Raw genomic sequence first — 25,237 nt, 5'->3', positions numbered from 1 at the left:
CAGCCACCCCATTTCACAGATGAGGAAGCTGAGGCTCAGAGCAGCAAGGAATAGCTTGCCCACCATCAGACAGTTTCCAAAGGATGGACTCAAACTGCAATTGCTCGGGCCTAGAGCCTGTGTTGAGTCCCTATTCTTCTCTTTGGTCTATGTCCTCATCGTGAGAGGGTGGGAGGCCCTCCAGCGTTGTCTGCTGAGCCGGGGACCACCTTCCATCTTTATGGGGGCTGGAGATTGCGCTTGCCTGGAGGGGAAAGAAGGCTGGGTGAGATCCCTGGTTCCCAAACTCTAGACCTGGAACCTGTTCCAGGCTAGCAAGTGAGGCATACAGGGCCCCGTGTCCCCGGGGGTATGGGGAGGTGCCTGGGAATCTGGTTTCATAAGCTTTCCAGGCGATTCTCCTGCCCAGCTGGCTAGGGAGCCTGTGGACGTGGTCCTTGAGGCTCCATGAGGTTCCTCTGATTCTGAAAGATCTTAAACAACCTGGGAGCAAGGGCCATCCAGGGCTGTGTCCAGCATCAGCAGAGTGATTGGATTGTCAACCAGGGCCGCACAGCTTAAAGGCCAAGGGTGCTGCTGGGTCTGGATGAGCCCTTACTCTGCTGCCTCTGATCAGTGTGACCCAGGCAAGTCACTTCCCTGGCCTCCACCTCCCCGTTTATAACACGGGAATGAGCACAGAGCCTGCTCCGTGCACTTGTCATCCATGAGGATGCACGAAAGGGACATTTTCCTGGTGAGAAACCTGAAGCTCTGAGAGGTTAAGCAACTCTGCTAAGGTCGGGGGACGTCTGGCCCCAGGCCCCAGGCTCTTCATCAGGCCATGCGCCTCCCTCCACACGCTGGGACCTGCTCGTGGCTTCTGGTGAATTAACAGGCGCTAACCAGCACTGCCTTAGATGAGAGGCACATTCTGTTGTCCCCCCTGACCCTCAGCACCCCCTGGAGTAGGGGGAAGGGGCAGGCATCAGCCGGCCCATTTCACACTTCAGAGAGGGGAGGGGAGATGCCCAGGGCTGCACAGCTGGGGCAGGGCATTCTGTTCCAGACGGACGACAGAGCTGCAGAGCAATGGCGGGGGTTGGAGGAGGAGGGCACCGGGGCTTGGGGGGGCGGGGTGGGGAGGTTTGCCCAGGTGGAGAACAGGGCTCATTCCATCCTTGCACCAGCCTCCAGGAATTCGTGCCACTCTGGGCATGTGCAGCAGCCCCTGGGGCTGGCAGGGCGAGGCCAGGCCCCTGGCCTTGGTGGAGCGGCTGGAGCAGATCCGAGGGAGCTGATGAATTTATCCAGGTCCCTGGCAGGAAACAGACAGGGGACAGCTGGCTGGCTCTTTGGTGCTCCATTAACTGTGACAATGACTTTAACCCCAGATGTGGCACAGCACTGCCCAGAGGCCCTGGCTGCAGCGTGGGGTCCAGGGGGGTCCTGTGGGGGTAGGGGGTGTAAGAGGCATAAGGTTTTAGGTGAGGCTGGCACACCCTGGACCTCTTGTGCTGGGGTCCCTGGAGGCAGGCACAGGTGGACTGGGAAGATGCTGCCAGGTCGGCACCATGGCAGTCCCATTCCACTGGTGCCCTACTGTGCCAGGCCCAAGCCAAGAGCTTGGCAGCCTACTTCTCCTTTCATCCTCTCAAGCCTCGCTGAGGTGGGCCTGTCTGAGCCCCATTTTACAGATGTGGGCCCCGAGGGTTGAGACCACATGCTGGCCAAGATGAGATGAGATGGAGGGGCTTTCGTCAGATAGGAAAGACTTGAGACCACCGTGGTCCCCACTTCAGCACTTGCGGGTCACTCAGAACCCCCCAGATTCTCAGAACATCACGAGGAGTGGTTTTTACCTCCCCCATCCCCCTTAAGCAATAGAATCTCTAGTTCAAGGACAGTTGCGCATAGAGGCCCAAGAGAGAAGAGCAAGGCATTGCATCTCGGGCCAACCCAAGGCAGGCACCCAGAGCCCATCCCCTCCATCTGCTCTCAGCCTCCAGTCCCTCCTCAGGGCTCTCGGGAGTCCATGGGACTCAGCCCACTGTGACTGCTCCCGGCCAACCAGCATTCTGCAGTTGAGGAAGCTAGGGCCCAGAGAGGAAGAGCAACTTGCTCAAGGTCACACAGCAGGTTAGAGACCAAGAGGTCTTGACCTCTAACTCCAGGCCCGTTTCTCGGCACTGGGTCTTGCACGTGAATCCTCTGCGGCCGATCTGGGCTATCTGGTGCTCGCTGAACATTGCTTATTCTTCCTGGCCTCTCGGGGGCTCTTCCCTCCCATCCCTGCAAGAGCTTCCTGCTTTAGCCTGCAGGAAGTTTCCACCACCCCTTAGATGCCCACCCACTTTGGCATGGAGCCCTCCACCACCTTGTCTGTTGGACTGTGAGGCACTCAAGGGGAGGGAGTATTTCTAGAGTGTTCCTTCCTTTCTTTTTAAAAAGGTTGTGGTAAAATGCATATAACATTTATCATCGTAACCGCTTTTTAAGTGTTTAGTTCAGTGACATTAAGTATATTCACCGTGTTGTGTGACCGTCACCGCTGTCCATCTCCAGAACTCTTTTCATCTTCCCAAACTGAAGCTCTGTCCCCATGAAATACCAGCTCACCATTCCCCAGTCCCCCAGCCCCTGGCCACCACCATTCCGTTCTCAGTTTCTATGGGTCTAAAGACCTGATTTAAGCGGAATCATACAATATTTGTTCTTTCACAACTGGCTTATTTCACTTTGCGTAACGTCCTCAAGGTTCACCCGTGTGGCCGGGTGTGAATTTTTTTCCCTTTTAAGGCTGAATACTGTCCCATTGTTTGGATACACCATGTTTTGTTTATCCAGTCATCCAACGATGGACACATTTGGGTTGTTTCTACCTTTTGGCTACCGTGAATAATGCTGCTGTGAACTTGAGTGTATGCGTATCTGTTTGAGACCCTGCTTTCAGTTCTTTTGCATATATACCCAGAAGTGGAATTGCTGGGTCACAGGATAGGTCTATTTTTAACTTTCTGAGGAACCTCCACTCTGGTTTCCACAGCAGCTGCACCATTTTACACTCCCACCAACAAGGCACAAGCATTCCAGTTTCTCCACATCCTCCCCAACATTTGTTATTTCCTGTTGTTTAGATAATCGTCATCCTCGTGAGTGTGAAATGGTCTCTCGTTGTGGTTTTGATTTGTATTTCCCTAATGATGAGTGACGGTGAGCATCTTTCTGTGGACTATTTAACCATCTGTATATCTTCTTTGGGAAAATGTCTATTCAAGTCTTTTGCTGATTTTCCAACTGGGCTGTTCAGGTTTTTTGTTGTTGAGTTGTAGGAGTTCTTTATATATTCTGGATATTAATCCCTTATCAGACACATGATTTGCAGGTATGTTCTCCCCGTTCTGTGGGTTGCCTTTCACTCTGTTGATCGTGTCTGATTTATTTCTGAATCACTGATACCTGGCCAGGACCTGGCACAGAAGCCACCACATTCAGGTGTCCCACTGGTACTCCCTTGCTGAAGGATTTGAGGCATAGTCAGGTCCATGCATTAGAAGGATCCCTCTGGCAACTAATATAATACGGAAACTGGACCCGTGGGCTCCCTGACTTACCCAAGCAAAGCTGACCCCCCGGCAACATCCCACCCTGGGAGTGTTTGGAGCTGCCATATAGACACAAGGTTGGGTTTTGTAGCTTTGGAATCAATTCCAGTCCTGGCTCCACCACTCACGAGCTGGGTGACTTCAGACGTGGGGCTCGCACCTATTTCCACATCAGTAAACTGCAGCAAATAACACTTTCTCGGAAGGATGGGGCACCTGTGGGATCACATCTCATAGTCGTGGTCCAGTAGAAGGTCAGCAACTGAAGGGCAGAGAACATTCCGTCTTCCTCCCAGGGATGCCCCCGGCCCTGTGCGCATGTGGCAGGGACGACTGGCAGGAGGGGGCGAGGTGCTCACGCTCATTTCAGCGCTGTGCTCTCTCTGCCCGCAGTGGGACTCCATCAACGAGGTGGACGAGTCCTTTCAGCCCATCCACACGTACCAGGTCTGCAACGTCATGAGCCCCAACCAGAACAACTGGCTCCGCACGAGCTGGGTGCCCCGCGACGGCGCCCGGCGCGTCTACGCCGAGATCAAGTTCACCCTGCGTGACTGCAACAGCATGCCCGGCGTGCTGGGCACCTGTAAGGAGACCTTCAACCTCTACTACCTGGAGTCGGACCGTGACCTGGGCGCCAGCACGCAAGAAAGCCAGTTCCTCAAAATCGACACCATCGCAGCTGACGAGAGCTTCACGGGTGCCGACCTGGGCGTGCGGCGCCTCAAGCTGAACACGGAGGTGCGCGGCGTGGGCCCCCTCAGCAAGCGCGGCTTCTACCTGGCCTTCCAGGACATCGGCGCGTGCCTCGCCATCCTGTCTCTCCGCATCTATTACAAGAAGTGCCCCACTATGGTGCGCAACCTGGCTGCCTTCTCGGAGGCGGTGACGGGTGCCGACTCGTCCTCGCTGGTGGAGGTGCGGGGCCAGTGCGTGCGGCACTCCGAGGAGCGGGACACGCCCAAGATGTACTGCAGCGCTGAGGGCGAGTGGCTGGTGCCCATCGGCAAGTGCGTGTGCAGCGCCGGCTACGAGGAGCGGCGGGATGCCTGTGAGGGTGAGCGGGCCGTGCGGGGGCGGCCAGCGGGCCTGGGGCTCAGTCCGGGAGGGGGCTGCCCGGCTGTGGGGGGGCATTGCGGGCAGCATGCGCTGGGGGGCAACAGCATCTGGGAAGAGGGGTGACCCTCCAGCATTTCCATGTCAGCAAATACACCAGGCGGTGCGTGCGTGTGCGTGTGCGGAGCAGGGGAGGGAGAAGACAGGGAGACACACGACAGCCAGGTGCTAGGCTCTGTGGGTGTTGTGGAGACGTACCTCTGAGGACACCTGCAGGACTGGGCGTCCAGCTGCGTGAGGGGACAATACTGTGAGCTAACTTAGCTCAGGCATCGTTGTAGGCACTTTTCACGTGTTAACTCATTGAGTCCCCAGAGCTGCCCTATGAAATAGAAGCTACTGTTATCCTGGCTTTGTAGATGAGACTGAGGCACAGAGAGGCAAAGCAACTTGCCCAGGGGCACCCAGCTAGGAAGCCGCAGGGCTGTGATTTGAACCCGGAGGTCTGGCTCTGGAGTCCATGCTCAAAACCACTGAACTTGAGTGGAGGGAAGTGGCCACAGTCCCTGGGTGCAGGAGGGCAGCATGGGGCCCCTGGGAAGGTGTGCAGGCAGGGATGCCCGGGGAGCCCTGTCTAGGTGTGTCCCTGGGCCACCTGAACCGGCCTGCCTGGGTCTAGGGGGATCTTACCCAGGGACCCACTGTGGGAAAGGACAGCCAAGGTCCTTAAGAAGAGGAAGGCTGAAGATGGAACAGCATGTCACCTGTTCCCATGAGCGCGCTGCTCGGGTTCCCACGCCAGAGGCCAAGAGCAGGGCCCAGACCCCAGGCTGAGTGTGTGTGTCACACTTGGACTGTGTGGTGTAGCAGGGGTATCCCAAGCACCGGGGACACTGTGAGAGTTGGTTGGACAGACAGCTGGTGCCTCAGCTGGTTGCCCTCTGCCCTTTCATGGCTTCCCCGGGGGGCTGGACACGTGGCTGCTCAGCACTCAGAGCTTAGTGAAGCCTGCTGTTGGGAACCCTGGTCTTCTGGGGTGGGGGAGGATGTTCCTAGGCAGGGATCAGAGAGGCTGGGGCCTGGCCCCAGAGAGGACCTGGGATGGGGCCCGTCCCTCAGCCCCAAGCGGGCAGGAAAGACCCCTTGGTGCTCACAGGGCGGAGTAGGGCACAGGCCGAGAATTTCGGGTGGTGCTCAGGGTAGTTCTCTGGGATCAGGATACTCTATCCAGCCACCAGGCCCCTTCCAGCCCCTCTCTGGGGCTCTCCGGTTTCCGTAAGAAGTCCTTCACACTCCCAACTGCTACTAGCCTTCACCTCTAGGGGACCCTAACTTCCAAAGCACCTTCTGTGACGTTCGCCTGTTTCTGGACTTGTTCTGCCCCCTGTGGCCTCATTTGTCAGGCTCCCAGGCTTCCAGCCTCTTCTGGTTCCCATCACAGTCATCCCTGCACTTCTCAGCTCCCTGCTGGATGATAACCAACATCCCTAGTGCCTTTGCAGCTCACAAAGGGAGGCTCACACATCAACTCATTTGCTCCCTGGAGCAAGGCAGGTGTTACAGATCCATTTGACCAATGGGGAAACTGAGGCTCAAGAGGTAGCATCACTGCGTAGGCCTCACAGCTGGTGAGAGGGAGCTGGGACCTGAGTCGGGTCTGTCTTGCTGGGAGCCACGTGTAGGCATTTAGCTTATCTCTGGCCCAGCCTGACTGCTCTCCCCACCAGAGCTGGCTTCCAGCACCCCCTCCTGATGGGGACGATAAAGTCCCTCAGCAGCAATTTTCGAGTGTTTGCCACGTACGAGGCACATTAATAAGCACTTTCTCCTTGTCATGGCAGTTACTCATTCTATTGAGCATCTGGTGTGTCCCAGGCATTGGAATTTAGGCACAGGGAGTCCCTGCACTCGGGAAGTTCACACACCTTCTCATGCTTACAGAAGTCCTCTAAGCTAGGTGGCATATCCCCATCTTACAGATGCGACAAACTGAGTCCTTCAACCTAAATCACAGAGTAGGGCTCTGATCCCAGGCTGGCTCCCTCCAGAGGCCTGAACTGCTTCCTCTGTCAATAGAGCCCTCTGCCAAATCCCGCTTCCCCGTTCCCTGGGGTAACAGCAGAACAGTTCTAACTAGTACAGCATAGGCCATAATAATCAGGCCAGCTGGTCAGTGGATCCCTGCTCAAGGTCAGCCACTGACGGCAACTCTGGGTTTGGCCAGCCAGCGCAAGGGAGCCATTTGTCTGTCCAGCGTGCAGTGGGGCACCCTTACCTTGGGAGGGAGACTGGTCCTCCTGATGGTGGGGTCAGAGGTCTTGGGGCCTACTCCAGCCCCTTGTTTGACCGGGGTGGGAAGTGGAGCCCAGAGAGGGAATGTGTCTTGCCCCAGGCCCCACAGCAAGTCAAGGACAGGACTCCTGGTAAAAGCTCCCAAGTCCCGAGCAGCGGGACCTTCCCAGGGCTGGGAGAGGCCAAGGCCATTCCCATTGCCTGGCCCTGCTGGCGTATTAATAAAAAATAATAAAGAAATGTTAATGCAGGGTTAGGAAATTGCAGCATATTTTGAATTTTACATTGAAATCACAATGCAACATAATTATGCCAGTTGCAGGATAATTACAGGTTTTATAAAAAATATTAATTCCTAATGCGCTGGAGGCAGAGAGGTTTGGGGACGGAATGCCAGTGGTAAGTCGCACGAGGAGAGACTTCTCTCACTCCTGTGAGTGGGATTCTGGGATTGTCTGTGTAACCTCCTTGGAAGAAGCAGCACGGGTCTGACACTGAGCCCCTCCACCAACGGGAGGCCCCGGCTGGCGGCCCTGCCGGGGGCCCCTGACCCCACCCCTCCTTGGGTGGGTAGCCCGAGAATGGCGAGATTGAGGACCAAGCAGGAGCCGGGAACAGAGTGGGGTGCCTTTCTGGGCTACGTGAGTTGTCCTCTCAAAGCTGCAGCTCCCCTCTGCCGCCGACCAACCTGAGAGGGACACCCTGAGGACCGTGGGTCCCCCTGGCCTTCTCCATCAGGCCGTTGTCTCTGAGCAAACAGTTGAGGAGGAAGGGCTGGGCTCCGGGGCCCCGGCTTGCCCAGCCTGATCCCACCGCCTTCCTTCTAGCAAAAGGAGGGGATCCAGAGCCTGAGGCCTGCGGCAGGGACCAGCCCACACGGCGACGGCCACCCTCCCAGCCTGCAGGTCCCCTTCCCCCTGCTTTCACCCTCAACAGCTCTGCACATACGTGGCCAGGGAGCACTTGATTTCACAGAGAAGACAGCGGAGCCCAGAAGGGACCAAGCCAGTCACAGGGCTTTGTGAGGCCTTACCGAGGCTGCCCTCAGGCCTCAGAGACCCGCAGAAGGACGTCAGAGCCATGGGGAGCCCGTCCAGTTTACCAGTGGGGAAGTGGGGGCCCAGAGAGCTCAAGTGACTGGCCCAAGGGCACACTGCTATAGGAGTGGTCGATTGGATCCTAAAGCTCCCAACCAGAGCGCCCCCCTCACGACACAGTGCCAGGCCCCGTGACCTGTCCCCACAGCTGGCCACAGCCCCCATCCCCCCAGTCTGGGCAGGGGAAAGACCTCTCAGAACATCACCCAACAGAGCTGCAGCCCCGAGTCTGAAGCCCTGGTTGCCATCCTTCCCATCACCTGGATGCAGAATACAAACCACCCTTGGAGGCCCTAATCATTTTTCTATAAATATCAGAGAGTCTCGCTTCGGAGGGGGAACATGAGCGCCAAGCTCTTTTGCCTTCCTGACGGTGTTTAAAATCTGATTTAGAATTAATTTCCTTTGGTCATCCACCGGCAGACACCTTATTTGTCAAGTCTCAGGCTCCTGGTGGGGGCGCGGGGAGAGGTGGTAGGGCCACAGGCAGCTGCCGGCCGGGCGGGCGGCCTGGGCAAGGTGCCCTCGGCAGGGGCAGCGGCCCTGCCTGGCACTCGGCCCACTCGCCAGGCACACGGGCTCCGGAAGCGCCCTGGGTCGGCGGGCAGGGCCGGGCCCCAGCCCAGAGCTGCTCCATCTGTCTCAGCCATTAATTCCCGGCTCTGTCTCCAGGTCTCCGGGCTCCCCGAGGCCTGGTGATTAGTATTCTTATTAAAGATTATTTTATTTTCATTGCACGGATTAATCTGGCTTTGACACGTTATAGCCATATGGGTATTTGCAGAGCGTGTGAGAACCACCCACTGGCGAGCGGCAGGAAGGCCGGGTCATCTCTAAGCCCTGGACGCGTGTTGAGAGGCTGGTGGGGGAAAGGCCCGGGCCCCAGAGGCTCCCCACCTGGGTTTGCCTTCTGGCCCAATGGGGAGCCTTGGGCAAGGTACTCCAAAAGAGATGTATTATCGCCACCACACAGCATTGTGACTAAGTGCCAGGCACGGTCCTGGCGTGAATTCACATGTGCTCACTCAGGTCACCCTGGCAGCAGCCCTCGGAGGTGGGTCCTATTATTATCCCCATTTTACAGATGAAGAAACTGAGGCCCAGCAACCTGCCCAAAGTCCCATAGCCTAGGTGAAGGGGTCAGACCAGAAGAGGAACCCAGGCAGCCTGCTCCCGAGTTTCTGCTCTTAACTGACGAGAACAAGATGAACTCTGTGGTCGGTAGGGACTCAGGAACCGTGGGCCATCTCGCCACACTTCCTTCATGCCACAGATCGCACCAAGGTGTCACCACATGTTTTCTGTGTGCCTGTCACGGCCCAGACAGCTCCTTGAAAGCAGGACCAGCTCTTGCTTATCTCGGCTCCATAGTAGCAGCTCAATAAATTTGGGGGAAGGAATACATGCAGGGCAGAATGAGCAAACGGTCCCTGAAATGCTAATCGACCTGGATCTGATCATGACAGTGAGGATTACTGTCATTCAGCTCAACAACGGGTTGAACAAATATTTGCTGATGAAGTGCAAAGCCCGATTTCCTAGGCCCCAAGGAAGGCTCTTCCGCTTGCCCCAGGACTCTGTCTCCTGGGGGGGCTTCTGGGAGGAGGAAGTGAGATCATAGTGCGTCAGGTTGGAGCCCTACAACCCCGAGCTCCCAGCCCCCTGTCAGGCCCGAGATGTCTTGGGGTCTCTCCAGGTGGGAGGGAAGAAGTCTCAAAGCGGAGGTACATTTCCTTCAGCTCTCTAGCCTGTAGGCCCCGTCGGCTCTGCGGCCTCTGAGTCTGTGAAGCAAATGTGAGGGCAGAGTCATTCCTCCTGGTTCCAGGTTTTCTCTCGAGCTGGGAGAATTTTACAAATCAACTTGATTTTAGCTATTATAATAAAGAGATTCTTTTTTTTAAATGACATGACATCTTTTCAAGCGAAGCTTCTCTCAAGCACCAAGTTTTCCAGAATGGGACTTAATGGATAGAAATCCCATAAACTGCCCGGTGGTCCCTGTTGCAAAGGAAGTCAGGTCCATGGTGCAGCCGGGAGCCGCCCGGCTGGGTGGCATTCGGTCCTCCTGAACTCCCGGGCTCGCACTCTGTCCAGAGCAGATAATGGGAGGATTAGCTCACCTTGAAAACTCCTACAAGTGCTGACAGCTTCCGCTCTGAGCCAGACACTAGGAACGTTGAGATGAATAAGGCAGCTCTGCCCTTATTCACAAGGAGCTGCCCACAAACACCTCTGGTTTAGGAGGTGAGTCAGACATACAGATAAAACAGTATAGCTATAGTGTGATAGGTGGTGGTCCTGAGCAGGGGCTGCAGAATTAGGGCAGGGAGCGGTGGCCTCTCTGTACCTCCGTGCGTGTGTGTGTGTGTGTGTGTAGGTGTAGAGAAAGGCTTCGTTCAAAGGGACAATTAAAATGAATCTTGGAAGAGTTCAACAGGTTGACCAAAGGGATAAGCCATCCCAGGAAGAAGGCACAGTACATGCAAAGGCCCTGAGGCAGGAAGCAAACTGCTGGATGTGGGGAATGGCCAGTCCTTTAGTTCGGCCTGCAGTTGGGGAGGGAGCGGTGACCCTGGAGGAGGCTGCAGGAGGGCTTCGAATGCCGGGCATTGCTGTTCAGGCCCTGGGGGGCCCGTGAGGGTTTGAACTGGCAGTCATTTTAGGGAGTTCCTCAACCTAGAAAGTCTCCACTCCCTGCAAGGCTGACTTGTTCTTATTCTTTAGACAAGACTCAAATATCATTTCCTTCTCCAGGAAGGTAGCTCCTCCCAGCACTCACCGTTTGCCACATCACCCGCTTTATTTCCTTCCTGGAAATGATCACAGCCTCATTTACTGTATGTCTCTCCCTCAAAGAGGCTGAGTCCCCGAGGGCAGAGACCATGTCGATCTCGTTCACGGCTGTGTCTCTGGCACCCGGATCAGTGCCTGGCACAGAGTGGGCGCTCATGAATGCTGCTTTGAATGAACGGCAGTCAGGCCGGCAGGCGGGGCTGGGGAGGCAAGGCTGGAGGCCGGGGCATCCAGGTGAGAGATGATGCAGGTGTGGCGGAGGCTGGGGAGAGGGTCACATACAGGACAGGTGTGTCCCTGTCACGGTAACAGTGACGCAGGCTCTGGGAGGGTCGGGAACCTGAGATTCCGGGTAGTCATTGCTTTGGGAGCTTGGAAAAGAGAGTCCCAGGCCCCACGCCTGGCTCTTCTAACCAGGTGGCCGTGGTGGGGCCTGGAATCTGTACTTTTATGGGGGTCTTATCACCTGGGTCTCTTATCCGGTCACATTGCCACCCACCCCATTCCCTTCCAGCTTTCGTTTCTCCCCAAGTCACAACCCTTGGGTGCTTAGCCTCTTGACCCCCACATCCGAGGCAGTGTCTCACTCAGGGACCGGGGTCCTGTGATGGACAGATTGAGGCTGGAGACGGGCCTGGGCAGGAAGGGCCCCTGGAGGAGACGTGACTCTGGTTTGAAGAGGCTCTTTCCTGGGCCGACTTCGGGGCTGGGACTCGCCTCAGCTCTGTCCCCCACTAGCTGTGCAACCCTGTGTAAGTCACAGGCCCTCTCTGTGCTTCAGTCCCTCCATCTGCCAATGAGGGTGGGACCGGGTGATGCTCAGGGTCTGCACCCATGTCCCTTGGGAGATCCCTCTGGAAGTCCTGGGTCAGAGTGAGAGCTGTCCCGGGGCTGGCCAGGGCGGCCCGGCTGACTCCTCTGAAGCCGCCTTGTCCCCCGCAGCCTGTGAGCTGGGCTTCTACAAGTCGGCCCCTGGGGACCAGCTCTGCGCCCGCTGCCCTCCCCACAGCCACTCTGCAGCCCCCGCTGCCCAGACCTGCCGCTGTGACCTCAGCTACTACCGCGCAGCCCTGGACCCACCATCTGCAGCCTGCACCCGTGAGTACCGCCCTGAGCCCCAAAATCCTGGAGACCAAGACCGGGCCAGGACCCCGTGCTCCCAGGACTCCAGGGAGCCAGTGCTCTGGGGGTGAGGCAGGGACGGGTGGCTGTCTTGGACCAGGGGCCTACATAGGGTTGGGGGGATGACTCTAGCTCTGACTCCTCAGGGGTGGCCTTGACCTCTCTGGGAGGGGGTCCCTACCTCCTGTCCTATATCACCTGTCACCTCTCCAGGGACATCTTTCCTTCCTTCCCTTTGTCTTTCCTCTCTGCTTCAGAGGGCAGATGAGAGGAGCCTTTGGTCGTCTCCTGGCCCGGCAGTGATACTGATGTCCCGGGAGCTGGGGTGGGCAAGCCAGAGGAGCCCCCCGATCGCTGTCATCCCCGATGGACCGTTCAGAGCTGCCTTAGTGTGTGGGGGGCTGTGCGTGCATGGGTGTGTATCAGGAATATGCGTGGCTGCCTGCTTGGATGAGGGCGTGCGTGTGTCGGACTGTGTGTGTGCCCTGGGACACCTGCAGCGAGGATGACACGTGCGTCTGTGTCGGCAGCTGCTCCCATAGAAGATGCCTGCGTAGCGTGCGTAGGCTCGAGTGTGAACATCGGAGTCTTGTGCCCGTGTGGGTGTAAAGGATTGTTAGGGGGGTGTGTGCACCTCCCCGGAGAGCTTGATTGAATGTGCCTTGTGGGTTCTGCGTGTGGACAGCTGGCCCTGCAGGGGAGGCGTGTGGGCCTGGAGAAGTGTGCTCCCGTGTGCTCGCCCCCTGTGTACCTGAGGGGACTCCGAGGGGCTCTGGCACGTGCCTGCCGGGCTGCGCGACCATCTCGGCGTCCTGCTCACAGGGCCTGAAGGGGCCTCTCACACTCCCATCCCAGCTCAGCCCACCCCATCTGCCAACCCCGGTCTCTTGGGGTGGGGTGACGGGCGCTTCTCACGGTTCTGACCTGTTCCGCCCCCCGGTCCATCCCAGCCTCAGTCCCCAACCTCCCTCTCCCCCCACCTCCATCACGCCGAGCCCCCAGGCTCCCTGTACATGGCAGGTGAGAGTGTGGGTGCACGCGTGCGCACACAAACACACACACACACACACACACTCTGTCTCCCTCCCTCCCTCCCCTCTTCTGTCCAGACCCATGCATTTACCCCATGTGGGACCTGCCAGGGCAGAAAGGGTGGCTGAGTGACATGGTGACTACTGCGGGCTTCGCAGGCAACGTGAGCCCCGCTCTAGGTCATGGACACTTGTACTCAGAGAGCCAGACTCCAGTTTTCCTCCAAATCCACAATTCGGTGCCCTCAGGTTCTGGAAATCTTAAGACTGCAGAAGACTAGGCTTTTAGTATTCCATATCCTTCAGATTCTATGATTCTCTAGGATTCTGAGATTCTTCCCTTCTATTTTCATAAGATCTAAGAGTCCCTGCCTGGGATGCTGAGAACTGAAATTCTAAATCCCAGGGCTCCCCACAGCCTCCCATGTCCTCCAGACTCAAATCCCCACCCGCAGGAGCCTACCCCAGCCCCCAGCCCCAGCTCTCCAGAATCTCTGCACTGCCCAGACTGGGGCTCCGTGGGGGTGGGCTCACCCTGCTGCAGAGACCCCGCCGGGCTGCCCGGCTCCTCCACTGCTCTCCACAGCAGTACTCAGTGATGTGCCCAGTAAACCCAGTACAGGGGTTAAGGAGTGCAGTGTGGATCGCAAATGGCAGGGGCCTTTCACACCCAGGGTAGCTGCTGTGGGCACCCCCCAGGGTTGCCAGCCTCTCACCCTGCTCTGGATGGAAACTGGGAAACACAAACCCGGGATCCCTGTGGTCTGGCAGTGGGATGGTGAGGGGCAAGGGCTTAGCTTTCTGGACACAGACCTGACCCTGTGGTCCAGTCTGATGCTACCTCTGCCGTTAGGGAGCTCTCAGAGGCTGGAGAAGGCCATGACCTTACCCTTGAGGACCCCCCCCGAAATATCACGGGGGAGTCCCAGCCCTCCCCTGGCCCGATGGGGGGTTGGGGCTGGACCAGCCCAGATAAATGCCCTCCGCTGCCACCAGTCACTCTCTGCTCCCCAGGGCCACCCTCAGCACCGGTGAATCTGATCTCCAGTGTGAACGGCACATCCGTGACCCTGGAATGGGCCCCTCCCCTGGATCCGGGCGGCCGCAACGACATCACGTACAACGCAGTGTGCCACCGCTGCCCTTGGGCGCTGGGCCACTGCGAGACCTGCGGGGGCGGCCCCCGCTTCGTGCCGCGCCAGACAAGCCTGGTGCGGGCCAGTCTGATGGTGGCCAACCTGCTGGCCCACATGAACTACTCCTTCTGGATCGAGGCCGTCAACGGTGTGTCCGACCTGAGCCCCGAGCCCCGCCGGGCGGCTGTCGTCAACATCACCACGAACCAGGCAGGTAGGCGGAGAGGCTCTGTCCCGCAGCTGCCCCGGCTCCTGGCCCCGGCGGGATCGAGTGCGATCACGGGCTCCCTGTGGCCTTCCGGGCGAGGGCCTGTCTCCCCTGGCCCTGCCTTCCTCCCCAGGACTCGGAGCTCCAGGCTCTCCACGCCCTTAGAAGAGTAGAACACACCCTGTAGGTGGGAGGAAGCCAGCCAGGTCAGAGACAGGCTGGCCCGGCATTCGTAGGTTCCAGAACTTTCTCTCCGCCTCTGTTTCTTCCCTGGTGCTTTGGCAATAACAGTACCTTCCTTGGGTACCAGGATGAAGCTTAAGTGGGAGAAATGAACATGCTTAGCCTGGCACCTGGCCCAAGGTCCCTGCTCCATAAATGTCATTAAAAGATAAAATCACTCCGGTTATCATTTTCCAGAACACCTGCCACCGCTGCCCCTGGGATGGATTTAGTTGCATTGGTTTGGACAGCAGCCATTGATCTCTGGGTTCCTAGCCAGTTGTTGGGCTGAGTTCAGCCCCTGGAGCCCCTCTCTTTCCCAATTCTGGCGGGTCCTGCCTGTCAAGTGACGGCCCGACCCAAGAGCCCACCAGCCCACGGCAGCTTCGCCATCAACAGCCACCCCAGCACACGTCTAGGACTGCTGTGGCCCTCGCCCCGTCCCTGGCCCAACAGAAACCTCACCGTGTCACCGAGGGGGAGACCAAGGCTCTGTGTCACCACGTAGGAAGTAGCAGAGTTGGGATTCGAACCCAAGTCTGTCTTGCCCCCAAGTGAAAGGGGACTCCCGACTGTGAGCCCAGGGCACCCCCTCTCTGATGCCAGGGCTTCACCCACTTGAGGGACTCTCATCCGGCCAGTGTTTGTAGGGCACCCAGAGAGTGCCCAGCCTTGTCCCCGGGGCTGGTGACACGGTGGGAATAGGCCTGTGTGTCTGGTGCTTATGGCCCTGCCCTTGCCACTGGTCTCCAGGGAGACGGGGGCGGGTGGCTGGCTGGGGGGGTAAGGGGGAGCCCCAGAGCCCACCACCATTTCTGACAGCATCAGTATGCTTCATCACGGAGAGAAAAACCCTCCCTTGAAGGCACGCTCCCTTCTAGCCACCAGACCCGTTCTCTTCCCAGGGAACCTTCCTGAAAGAGCTGTCTGTGTGGCCTTCTCTGCGTCCTCTTTCTGTGAGCCTCTTCAGGCAGCTCCAGTCAGGCGCATTTCCCCAGCTGTCCACTGAAGCTCAGTGTCCCCACCTGGCCACATGCAGTGGGGACTTCTCTCCCTGGTCTTTCCTCCCTCGCGGAACACATTTGTCTTGCCCCCATGCCCTGCCCTTCTCCATCCCTGCCAGCCCCTCTTCTCGAAACAGCCTCGGAAGGCTGGAGGACCCCACGCTTGTCCCAGACCCTCCTCTCTTCCCTATTCAGCCGGGGCCAACTTTTCTGAATGACCTTACCAGGGCCCATGGCTAGGAACCCCACTGTCATGCTGACATTTTGTCACCAGCACAGACCTCTCCCCTGAGGACCAGCCCCCGGCACCCCCAGACCTGCACCTCCCACAGGCCCCGCCCCAGGACATGGCACCACTGTTCGTGGGGTCGCTCAAGCCCCAAAGCGCATTGTCATCCGGACTCTCCCTCCCTGTCTCCGTACCACATCCACCCACCTGCCAGGCCCACTGGGCCTCCCTCCAGGTGACCATCTCCGCTTCAGCCTCCTTCTGATCCATCTCTCTGAGCTCAGGCTGCCCTAACAAAATACCATAGGTTGGGGGCTTAAACCACAGAAATGTATTGATCACAGTTCTTGAGGCTGGAGGTCCAAGATCAAGGTGCTGGCCAATTTGGTTTCTAGTGAGAACCCTCTTCCTGCCTTCTGGCTGTGTCCTCACAAGGCAGAGAAAGAGAGAAGTCCGGTGTCTCTTCTAACAAAGGCACTAATCCCACAGGGAGGACCTCGCCTGCATGACCCCATCTACACCTAATCATCCCCCTAAGGCCATGACGACAAATACTATCAAGTTGGGGGTTAGGGCTTCAATGTATGAATTTGGGGGAGGGGACACAGTCCAGTCCACAGCACATCCCCACCCCCATCCTGTGTTGTCTGGACAACCCGAGGAGCCCGCTCCCCCTCGCCCCGTGATGCCGTCTCACACCACATCCTGAATGAGCTTTAAAAGTGTAAGTGAGGTCTGGTCACACGTGAGCCCTCTACCAGCTTCAGCCTGAGCTCAGATCCCACTGAGACCCTCCCAGGGCCAGGCCAGGGCGCACCCATGCCACCCACCCTGCCCACCTCTCCAGCCTCACCCACCTACTCTCGCCTGGCTCCCTCCCTGCCTCCACACCAGCCTCTCGTCCCTCCGTCCCTCTCTTGCGGCCACGGAGCCCTTCCGTGCCTTGGCCTTTTCCGTCAGAGCGACAGGCTCCTCTCTGTGATGTTGGGGGGCTGGTTCCTTCAGTCCTCGGTTCTGCTGTCATCCCAGCCCTGGGGAGGCCCACCCTGACCACCCCAGCTAAAATGGCCCCGTTTCCCCCAGCCTCCTGTGCATACAAAGTCTGCTCCATCACACGCCGTGCCTTTTTCCTGTCCCTCCTGTGATTACGTATCGATTCGTTTTCTTATTTACTTTCTGTCTCTCTATAGATGATAAGCTCCTTGAGGGCTGCCTTGCTCACTATGGATCCCCAGGTCCTAGTGGACCACAATGCATGCGGAAGGCATTCAGGAATTCTGGGGGGGCCTGGGGCAGACAACAGCCTTGAGCGAATGGGTGAGGCCTGGCTTCAGGGACTGCAGGGCCTCCCCTCTCCTTCCCCTCCCCCTCCCCTCCCCTCCTCCTTTTCCTCCCCTCTCCTCCTCTCTGTCCCCCTTCTCTACAGCCATCTCCTCCTTGGAGCAGCTCTGGTGCCCCCACCCTGTTTCCCTCCCACCTCTGTGCTCCGGTCCCCTCACAGGGCACCTCTTGCCTTGAAAGTTCTTTGTTTTTTAAGGGGCACCCACATACTGCTGGCAGTATCAGATCCTCACCTACAGGCAGGTGGTGCTGCTGGCTTCCCTTTCTGGATGGGGAAACTGCCACCCCAGGCAGTAACGGTCCCAGCCAGCCGGCCAGAGGAGGCCGGGTTGTGACCCAGGCCCGATGCCCAGGCTGATAGGGGCCCGGTACCACATACTCCAACTTAACTCTGGAGTTACTTCTTTCTTTTTCACATCAAAGTCACCCAGCAACATTTGGTGGGCACCTACCCTGTGTAACCCCTGCCTTCAGGGAGCTCCAGGTGGGTGGGGGGTGCAGGGGGGGACAGGATGCCCAGATAGGAGGACAGGGGAGGTGTTGGGCAGAGAGTCAGCCTGGCTGCACCCAGCTGTATCTGGCACTTTCCAGCAGACTCACCTCGGGAGTAGGGGCAGTGAACGCAGAAGGGAAGGAGGGAAGGGGTGACTCAGTCACTGTGTGAGGGGGTGAACGGGTGACCTGGTGTGACACAGGAATCCTGGGGCTCAGGTGTGCCCAGCTCACGGCCTTTCCCCGAGTATCAGAGCTGCTGCCGTCCTACCCTCCAAACCCAGGCAGTGAGGACACGGGGTCCTTCCTTCTTCCCCTCTCCTTCCTCTTCCTCAGGTACTCCTGAGAGCCTGCCCCACCCCAGGCCCTTGGTGATAGAGACATCCGGTGATGGGGCCCCAGGGTGGCGAGAGTGTCTGCTTGACGGGGGCTGGGGGGGGGGTCCAGCATTCTTCCAGGGGATGGGCCTGGCCAGCGAGAAGGAGGAGGCAGTGAAAGTTGGGGGAGTCGGGCATCGTCTGGGTCAAGGTAGCCCCAGCATCCTAGAGCAGAGCCAGGCTGTGCCGCCCCCAGGGGGGCAACCAGAGCGGCCGCCGATGATTTGCTAGGAGGATTGGAGGGTGCTGGCTCCCCTGGACGGGGGAGGGGGGGCGGGCAGGACAGTTGGCAAGGTGAGCACGGTCCAAGCCAGCATCCCTAGGACAGAGACCAGTCTCTGTTATCCCTGATGCACCCATCTGACGGCGGCTGGCCTCCGTCCCCTAGCCCCGTCCCAGGTGGTGGTGATCCGCCAGGAGCGGGCCGGGCAGACCAGCGTCTCCCTGCTGTGGCAGGAACCAGAGCAGCCCAATGGCATCATCCTGGAGTACGAGATCAAGTACTACGAGAAGGTACCAGCGGGGAAGGGCAGAAGGGGGAGGGGAAGCAGGCGGGAGGACCCTGGGCTGACCACCCCTCTCCTGGGCAGGACAAGGAGATGCAGAGCTACTCCACCCTCAAGGCTGTCACCACCAGGGCCACCGTCTCGGGCCTCAAGCCGGGCACCCGCTACATGTTCCAGGTCCGAGCCCGCACGTCCGCCGGCTGCGGCCGCTTCAGCCAGGCCATGGAGGTGGAGACCGGGAAACCCCGTGAGTGCGGGGAGCGGGGAGGGCGAGGGAGCTGGGCCAGGCCAGGTGCCGGGGGCCCTGGTGGCCAAGCTGGTGCTTGTGTTGGAGTGGCATTTTTACAGGTGAAACACAGAGGCCCAGAGAAGGGAGGTAACTTGCCCAAGGTGACGGAGCCAGGGACGGCCCACCAAACACTGGCTGTCACTGAGTTATCAGTGAGTCTGGCCGGCATCATGGTGCCCTTTGCCAACAAGATCACTTATGCTTGTCCTAGAGACCCTCCAGTGAGTTGCCATTATCCACATCCCCATTTCACAGATGAGGAAAATGAGGACCAGAGCAGTAGAGTGAATTGGCCGAGGTCACTCAGCAGAGCAGGATTTGAACCTGGTCAGTCTGGGGACAAATTCCGTGCCCCTTCCCCAGTCTCCTCCTGCCCCCAGGCTCCAGAACAGTGGTTCTCACAGCACGGGCTGGGACCAGCAGCAGCACCTGGGAGGTTTTGGAAATGCTGATTCTCAGGCCCTACCCCAGACCTTCTGAATCAGAAACCCTGGGGTGGGGGCCCAATAATTCAGGTTTTATCAAGGCCTCAGGGTGATTCTGAGGCACATTCAAGCTTGGGAATGCCCTGCCCCCATCTCCGGCTTCTTGGAGTCTTCTCTATGCTCTCTATACTGGGGTACCCTCCAGGGTGTGGTGCTAGGATTGAAAGGTTCAAGGCCGAGTTGATGGTGTGTCTCAGGTGCTCTGAGGTCTGACACCTTGTTGAGACTGCCCCGCTCGGAATCCTGCCCGGCTCCATCCCATTTACTGTGTGGTCTTGAGTAAGTTCCCCAAGTCTCTGAACCTCAGTGTTCTTGTCTAAAAACTGAAGATAATACTAGGATCTCTTGTAATTGGGACTGGAACGTGCACCTCTCAGCACATTTGGCTTTGTTACTGTTTGAATAATAGGCAGGACAGGCACATTACAGGTGGAAAACACAGGCTCAGAGAAGTCTAGAGCTTCTCTGGGGCTCACACAGTCCCGGGAAGTGCTGACACCGGGGTGGGAAGCCGGGAAGCCGGTGGCAGCAGGGTCTTGAAGGGGCAGCTTAGTAGAGGGGAAGGTGGGGGCAGAGGAGGAGGCGGCCTGTGACCCTGACCCAGGGCTGACTCACAGCTGAGGATGCTGCCCACCGGGCCCACCCGGGAGAGCCACCAGATCCCTGGGCCTGAGAGGCCGGTTCCCCTACTCTGCTCTCCCCCCACTAGGGCCCCGCTACGACACCCGGACCATTGTCTGGATCTGCCTGACGCTCATCACGGGCCTGGTCGTGCTTCTGCTCCTGCTGATCTGCAAAAAGAGGTGGGTGGTCCTGGTCCCTGCCACCCGAAGGCCCTCCTCTGGAGCCCTGTGTCTCCAGCCTGTCCCAAGCCCCACCAAGACAGTGGTCCCCTTGCACCTAGGTCTGGGTTCACTTCCGGGTATACCTGTTCTTCTTTCCTCCCTCGTGGAACACTTTCGTCTTGCCCCCATGCCCTGCCCTTCTCCATCCCTGCCAGCCCCTCTTCTCGAAACAGCCTCGGAAGGCTGGAGGACCCCACGCTTGTCGCGGACCCTCCTCTCTTCCCTATTCAGCCGGGGCCAACTTTTCTGAGTGACCTTACCAGGGCCCATGGCTAGGAACCCCACTGTCATGCTGACATTTTGTCACTAGCACAGACCTCTCCCCTGAGGACCCGCTCCTGGCACCCCCAGACCTGCACCTCCCACAGCCTCCCCCCAGGACATGGCACCACTGTTCGTGGGGTCGCTCAAGCCTCAAAGCCCGTTGTCATCCAGACTCTCCCTCCCTGGCGCCATACCACATCCACTCACCTGCCAGGCCCACGGGGACTCCCTCCAGGTGACCTCCTCCACCTCATTTAATCCTGTGATGCGGACATTCTGGTGTCACTTTGCAGGTGAGCTAGTTGGGGATCAGAGAGGTTAGGCCTCTTCTGCCAAGTAGATATCAGAACTGGGACAGAAACCCAGGTCTGTAAAAACTAAAGTCATCATTCCCTCCCCCACTCCATCCCAGAGAGAGGTGGAGACAGGACACTGTGCCTCGTGGGGGCTTAGGAGCCCAGTCAGCGAGGCCTGGAAGCATCGTCCTGTACATGGAGACACGGGCCCAGGGAAGAGAGGGGGCTGGCCAAGGTCACACAGTATTATAAATACCAGAAGCCTCCTGTCCCCACCCCCCAAGGGTGGTTTCATGTAAAATGGGGCTTATGGTGTGTAGACTGCTGTGCGGGCCAAGCGCACTTGACTTCGTAAACTGCAATTGTCGGAGATGTCACCCTCCAGCCGGGTTGAGAGCCTGAGGGCGGGGACTCCCCTAGGAGGGAGGGGTTCTGATCTGTCCCCGAATGGGGTCAGGGCTGAGGCTAGGGCTGCCCTCCACAGGCACTGCGGCTACAGCAAAGCCTTCCAGGACTCGGACGAGGAGAAGATGCAGTATCAGAATGGGCAGGGTGAGTGCAGGGGCCCAGGCACATGGGGCAGAGAGGAGGTCATGGTGGGAGCCGGCGCTGGTCTGGGGAGGGGACAGGTGGGGAGGAGCAGGGTGCCCACGGAAAAGACGAGAGCCCCGGAGATAGCAGGATGTCAGAACCCCGAGACCTCAGAGGCAGAGTGCTGTTCACCCTTACTGGGTTGGCAGACTCCAGCAAGGATGCTAGAAATCCTCTGCCCCGGAAATGCACACATTTGTGCACTCAAACACAGTTTTGCCTACAGTTTGGGAGGCGGCGTGTCATATTCTCTTGGATAAGAACCCATGCTACAGAGAGCTTTCCCAGGACCCTGCAGAGACCCCAGAAAACGAGGCAAATAGGAGAGAGCCTACCTCTGTGCTTCATGTCTGTGCCCGTGGTAGACATTAGTATAAATTTTGGGACCGATTCTCAGTGAGCTTCGTGCAGCTTCAGAATCCTTCTTAACGCAATTTTCTAAAGAACTCCTTTCAATCAAATTTGGCGTTTGTGATGAAAACGTTTTTGCTACATTTCTACCCCAGAGCAATTTAAAAAGACCTTAAAGACTCTAGAAGTGACCCCCCCAAAACAACAGATATGCTCAGAACTCGCTGGAGACCCCAAAGTCCCCTAGAAAGCCCATAGCTCCTCCATAGAGAGCCCATTTCACTTGGTCAGCACGTATTGGACACCTGCTGTTTGCCCCCACAACCTGAGCTTCCTGGGGACGCTCCTTACCCTCCACGCCCCACCCCAGACCTATCCCAGGCCCACGGAATGCTGCGAGAGATAGTCTCCTGCGTCTCACTGATGGCCCTCTCTCCTGGCCCCTCAGCACCCCCACCTGTCTTCCTGCCCCTGCACCACCCCCCGGGGAAGATCCCACAGCCCCCGTTCTATGCAGAACCCCACAATTATGAGGAGCCAGGCCGGGCGGGCCGCAGTTTCACCCGAGAGATTGAAGCCTCCAGGATCCACATCGAGAAGATTATCGGCTCTGGTGAGCCTTGGGGGTTGTGAAGGTGGGGACAGCACAGAGGGGTGCCTGGGGGAGGGGTGCCCAGGGCAGGGCGAGGGGGGATCACAGAGCACACGCTGGGGAAGGGGGGAGTGCCGGGGTCCAGGTGCAGAGCGGAGGGTCCCACAGCCGTCCCTTGCCTGCCCCACTCGGGGCCCACAGGAGAGTCCGGGGAAGTCTGCTGTGGGCGGCTGCAGGTGCCGGGGCAGCGGGACGTGCCCGTGGCCATCAAGGCCCTCAAAGCCGGCTACACCGAGAGACAGCGGCGGGACTTTCTGAGTGAGGCGTCCATCATGGGTCAGTTTGACCACCCCAATATCATCCGCCTGGAAGGTGTCGTCACCCGTGGTAGGTGCCAGGCGAGAGCAGCCTCACCCTACAAGGTCCCTCCTGCCCCAGGACAGAAGTCTGGGTCCATCCCTGGACCACCGTGCTCTGCCCCTGCCCTGCCCCTGTCCCCCCTCCATCCCCCTGGTTCAGGTCCCCGGATGACTTGGTTGGGGAGGGGGGCCAGAGGCCGGGACCCCAGTGGGAACCCTAGGCTCCCTGAAGCCCTCCGTGCTAGCCCACCTCTTGGCAGCTCACAGAGGGGCCATGTTCCTGGGGTCTCTGATCAACAGACCTGATCCCCCCACCAAGAGCCACCCCCTCCTTCTACCCCTCCCCAGGCCGCCTGGCAATGATCGTGACCGAGTACATGGAGAACGGCTCTCTGGACGCCTTCCTGCGGGTGTGTGCCCCACCCTGCCTTCCCCGTGGGTTGGGAGGGGGTAGGGAAGTTCAGTCTGAGTGATGGGAGATAACGTCAGGCCTCCAAACACCCGCAGGAGCTTGGACCCAGTGGACCTGGGGTAGGGGAGTGAGGAATAAGGAGGGGTCTTAATCAAATTGTCTTGCAGCCCCCCCTTCACATGAAGGGCCCTCCGCAGCATGGGGTCCTCTGCCCTGCACACAGGCTAAGAGGGGTGCCTCCGTGGAGACCCAGTGCCCCAGCCAGCTGGGAGGCATGGCGGGTGTGGTGGAAATGGCTAGCCTCCAGCCCCCGCCCTGTCATTTATTTGCTGAGTGTTCAGGCCCAGGGCTTCACCTCTCTGGGCCTCCATTTCTCCTTCTGCAAAATGGGTAAGAAGTCATCACAGCCCCACCTCCCTCTCAGGGTCGCTCTGAGCGTAAACGAGACCATGAGAAGGAGCTGAAACAGGAACGTGCTTCATAAGAAGTGAAGATACTTTGCAAGCGGCGTGAGCCTTGCTGAAGCCCAGCCATGTCCCCCTACAGACTCACGACGGGCAGTTCACCATCGCGCAGCTGGTGGGCATGCTCAGAGGCGTGGGGGCCGGCATGTGCTACCTCTCGGACCTGGGCTACGTCCACCGAGACCTGGCTGCCCGCAACGTCCTGGTTGACAGCAACCTGGTGTGCAAGGTGTCCGACTTCGGGCTCTCCCGGGTGCTGGAGGACGACCCTGACGCAGCCTACACCACCACGGTGCGTGGTCCCCCCGCTTCCCAGTGGGACTGGGGAGGGCTCCCCCACACGTAGTGAGGTGAAGCTGGAAATGTTGGGGTTGCCTTCAACCTGGGGCAAGTCCTACCTCTTCTCTGTACCTCGGTTTCCCCCTCTGGGAATTGGGAGCCCCCTTTCCCACCTTGCCTGTATACTGGGTGGCCTGGAGAGACACCAGGGCTGGTCCCCACTGTCACTCAGTCTCTGGGAGGTTTTGGGAGGGTCCGTGTCTGTCTGAATCACAAATCCACTGCACATCTGTCTGTAAGGATTGGCTAAACACTAGTGTCCGCAGAACCTGTTCCATAGAGACGCGGGCTTCTCGAGAGAAGCCTTGGGGGCCACCTTCAAGGCAGGAGGCTGAGTGGGCCGGGGCTCGGGCCTGCCCACCCTGCCTCAGTGAGAAGCTTCCCTCGGGGTCTGAGCATCTGAGCATCTGGACGAGGTTTCCCTTAGAGAAAGGATTTTGTGACAAAAACAGAAACAAACAAGAAGGAAAGGAAGGAAGAGCAGTGAGATAATGAGCAAGCCATGTCCCGCGGGCTTCGTCCCTTGTCGGGGCATCAGCCTGTTAACTAACTGGCGCTTACTGAGCAGCTACTATGTTCCAGGCACACCACACACTTCCTTCGCTCAGTCTTCAAAATAGCCATGAGTACGGGTCCCCCGAGCAGAACAGGGGCTCTAGGCAGGTGGAGGCCGTGGCTCCGCTCCTGGGCTGCCCAGTTCCCAGCCCTGACCCAGCGCTCGGCTCCCCGCCTCGGGCTATGGAGAGGCCCTCAGGACTTGTGTGTGTCTTGCAGGGAGGCAAGATCCCGATCCGCTGGACGGCCCCCGAGGCCATCGCTTTCCGGACCTTCTCCTCGGCCAGCGACGTGTGGAGTTTTGGTGTGGTCATGTGGGAGGTGCTGGCCTATGGGGAGAGGCCCTACTGGAACATGACAAACCGTGACGTGAGTCCGGGATCCCGGCTGGGCAGAGGCTACGTGAGACATTGGAGGGGGCGGGCGGCCTCCAGCCCAGCATTGTGCTTGCCCCCCCAACCCCAGGTCATCAGCTCCGTGGAGGAGGGGTACCGCCTGCCTGCGCCCATGGGCTGCCCCCGCGCCCTGCACCAGCTCATGCTTGACTGCTGGCAGAAGGACAGGGCCCAGCGGCCTCGCTTTTCCCAGATCGTCAGTGTCCTCGATGCCCTCATCCAGAGCCCTGAGAGTCTCAGGGCCACTGCCACTGTCAACAGGTGCCTGGGGCCCACCCCAGCTCTGCCCAAGCCCAGCTGCTCTCCCAGCATTTCCCCAGATAAGGCCCAGACTTAGTGTCAGCCCTGACAATGGGACCACACCTAGCTGGGGTCTCAAAGCCCTGACCTGCCTTGTCCCCTGATGCTTGTCAAGGCTGGACCCCTGACCCCTGCCTTACCTGGGCTCCTGACCCCTGCCTTACCTGGGCCCCTGAGCCCTGAGCTTCCTGGGCCCCTGACCCCTGTCCT

The 25,237-nt window shown here is 58.7% G+C and overlaps 1 protein-coding gene across 1 annotated transcript in view; it reads left to right on the top strand.

Moving 5' to 3' along the window:
- The first annotated feature begins 4,028 nt into the window (after positions 1-4,028).
- Positions 4,029-25,237, top strand: part of EPHA8 (EPH receptor A8) — a 21,903-nt gene continuing 694 nt past the window's right edge. The window contains exons 1-13 of the mRNA XM_035020221.1: positions 4,029-4,641; positions 11,765-11,920; positions 13,990-14,325; positions 18,373-18,497; positions 18,575-18,737; positions 19,974-20,067; positions 21,154-21,221; positions 22,060-22,224; positions 22,405-22,590; positions 22,911-22,972; positions 23,521-23,730; positions 24,552-24,701; positions 24,798-24,988. Of these exons, the coding sequence (XP_034876112.1) occupies positions 4,044-4,641; positions 11,765-11,920; positions 13,990-14,325; positions 18,373-18,497; positions 18,575-18,737; positions 19,974-20,067; positions 21,154-21,221; positions 22,060-22,224; positions 22,405-22,590; positions 22,911-22,972; positions 23,521-23,730; positions 24,552-24,701; positions 24,798-24,988 (2,504 nt within the window). The 5' untranslated portion in view covers positions 4,029-4,043. The remainder of the gene's footprint in view (positions 4,642-11,764; positions 11,921-13,989; positions 14,326-18,372; positions 18,498-18,574; positions 18,738-19,973; positions 20,068-21,153; positions 21,222-22,059; positions 22,225-22,404; positions 22,591-22,910; positions 22,973-23,520; positions 23,731-24,551; positions 24,702-24,797; positions 24,989-25,237) is intronic.

The sequence above is a fragment of the Mirounga leonina genome, unplaced genomic scaffold (genome assembly GCF_011800145.1).
Source record: "Mirounga leonina isolate KUSES-001 unplaced genomic scaffold, KU_Mleo_1.0 Mir_173, whole genome shotgun sequence".
Lineage (NCBI taxonomy): Eukaryota > Metazoa > Chordata > Mammalia > Carnivora > Phocidae > Mirounga > Mirounga leonina.
This window is presented reverse-complemented; position numbering and strand designations above follow the sequence as displayed.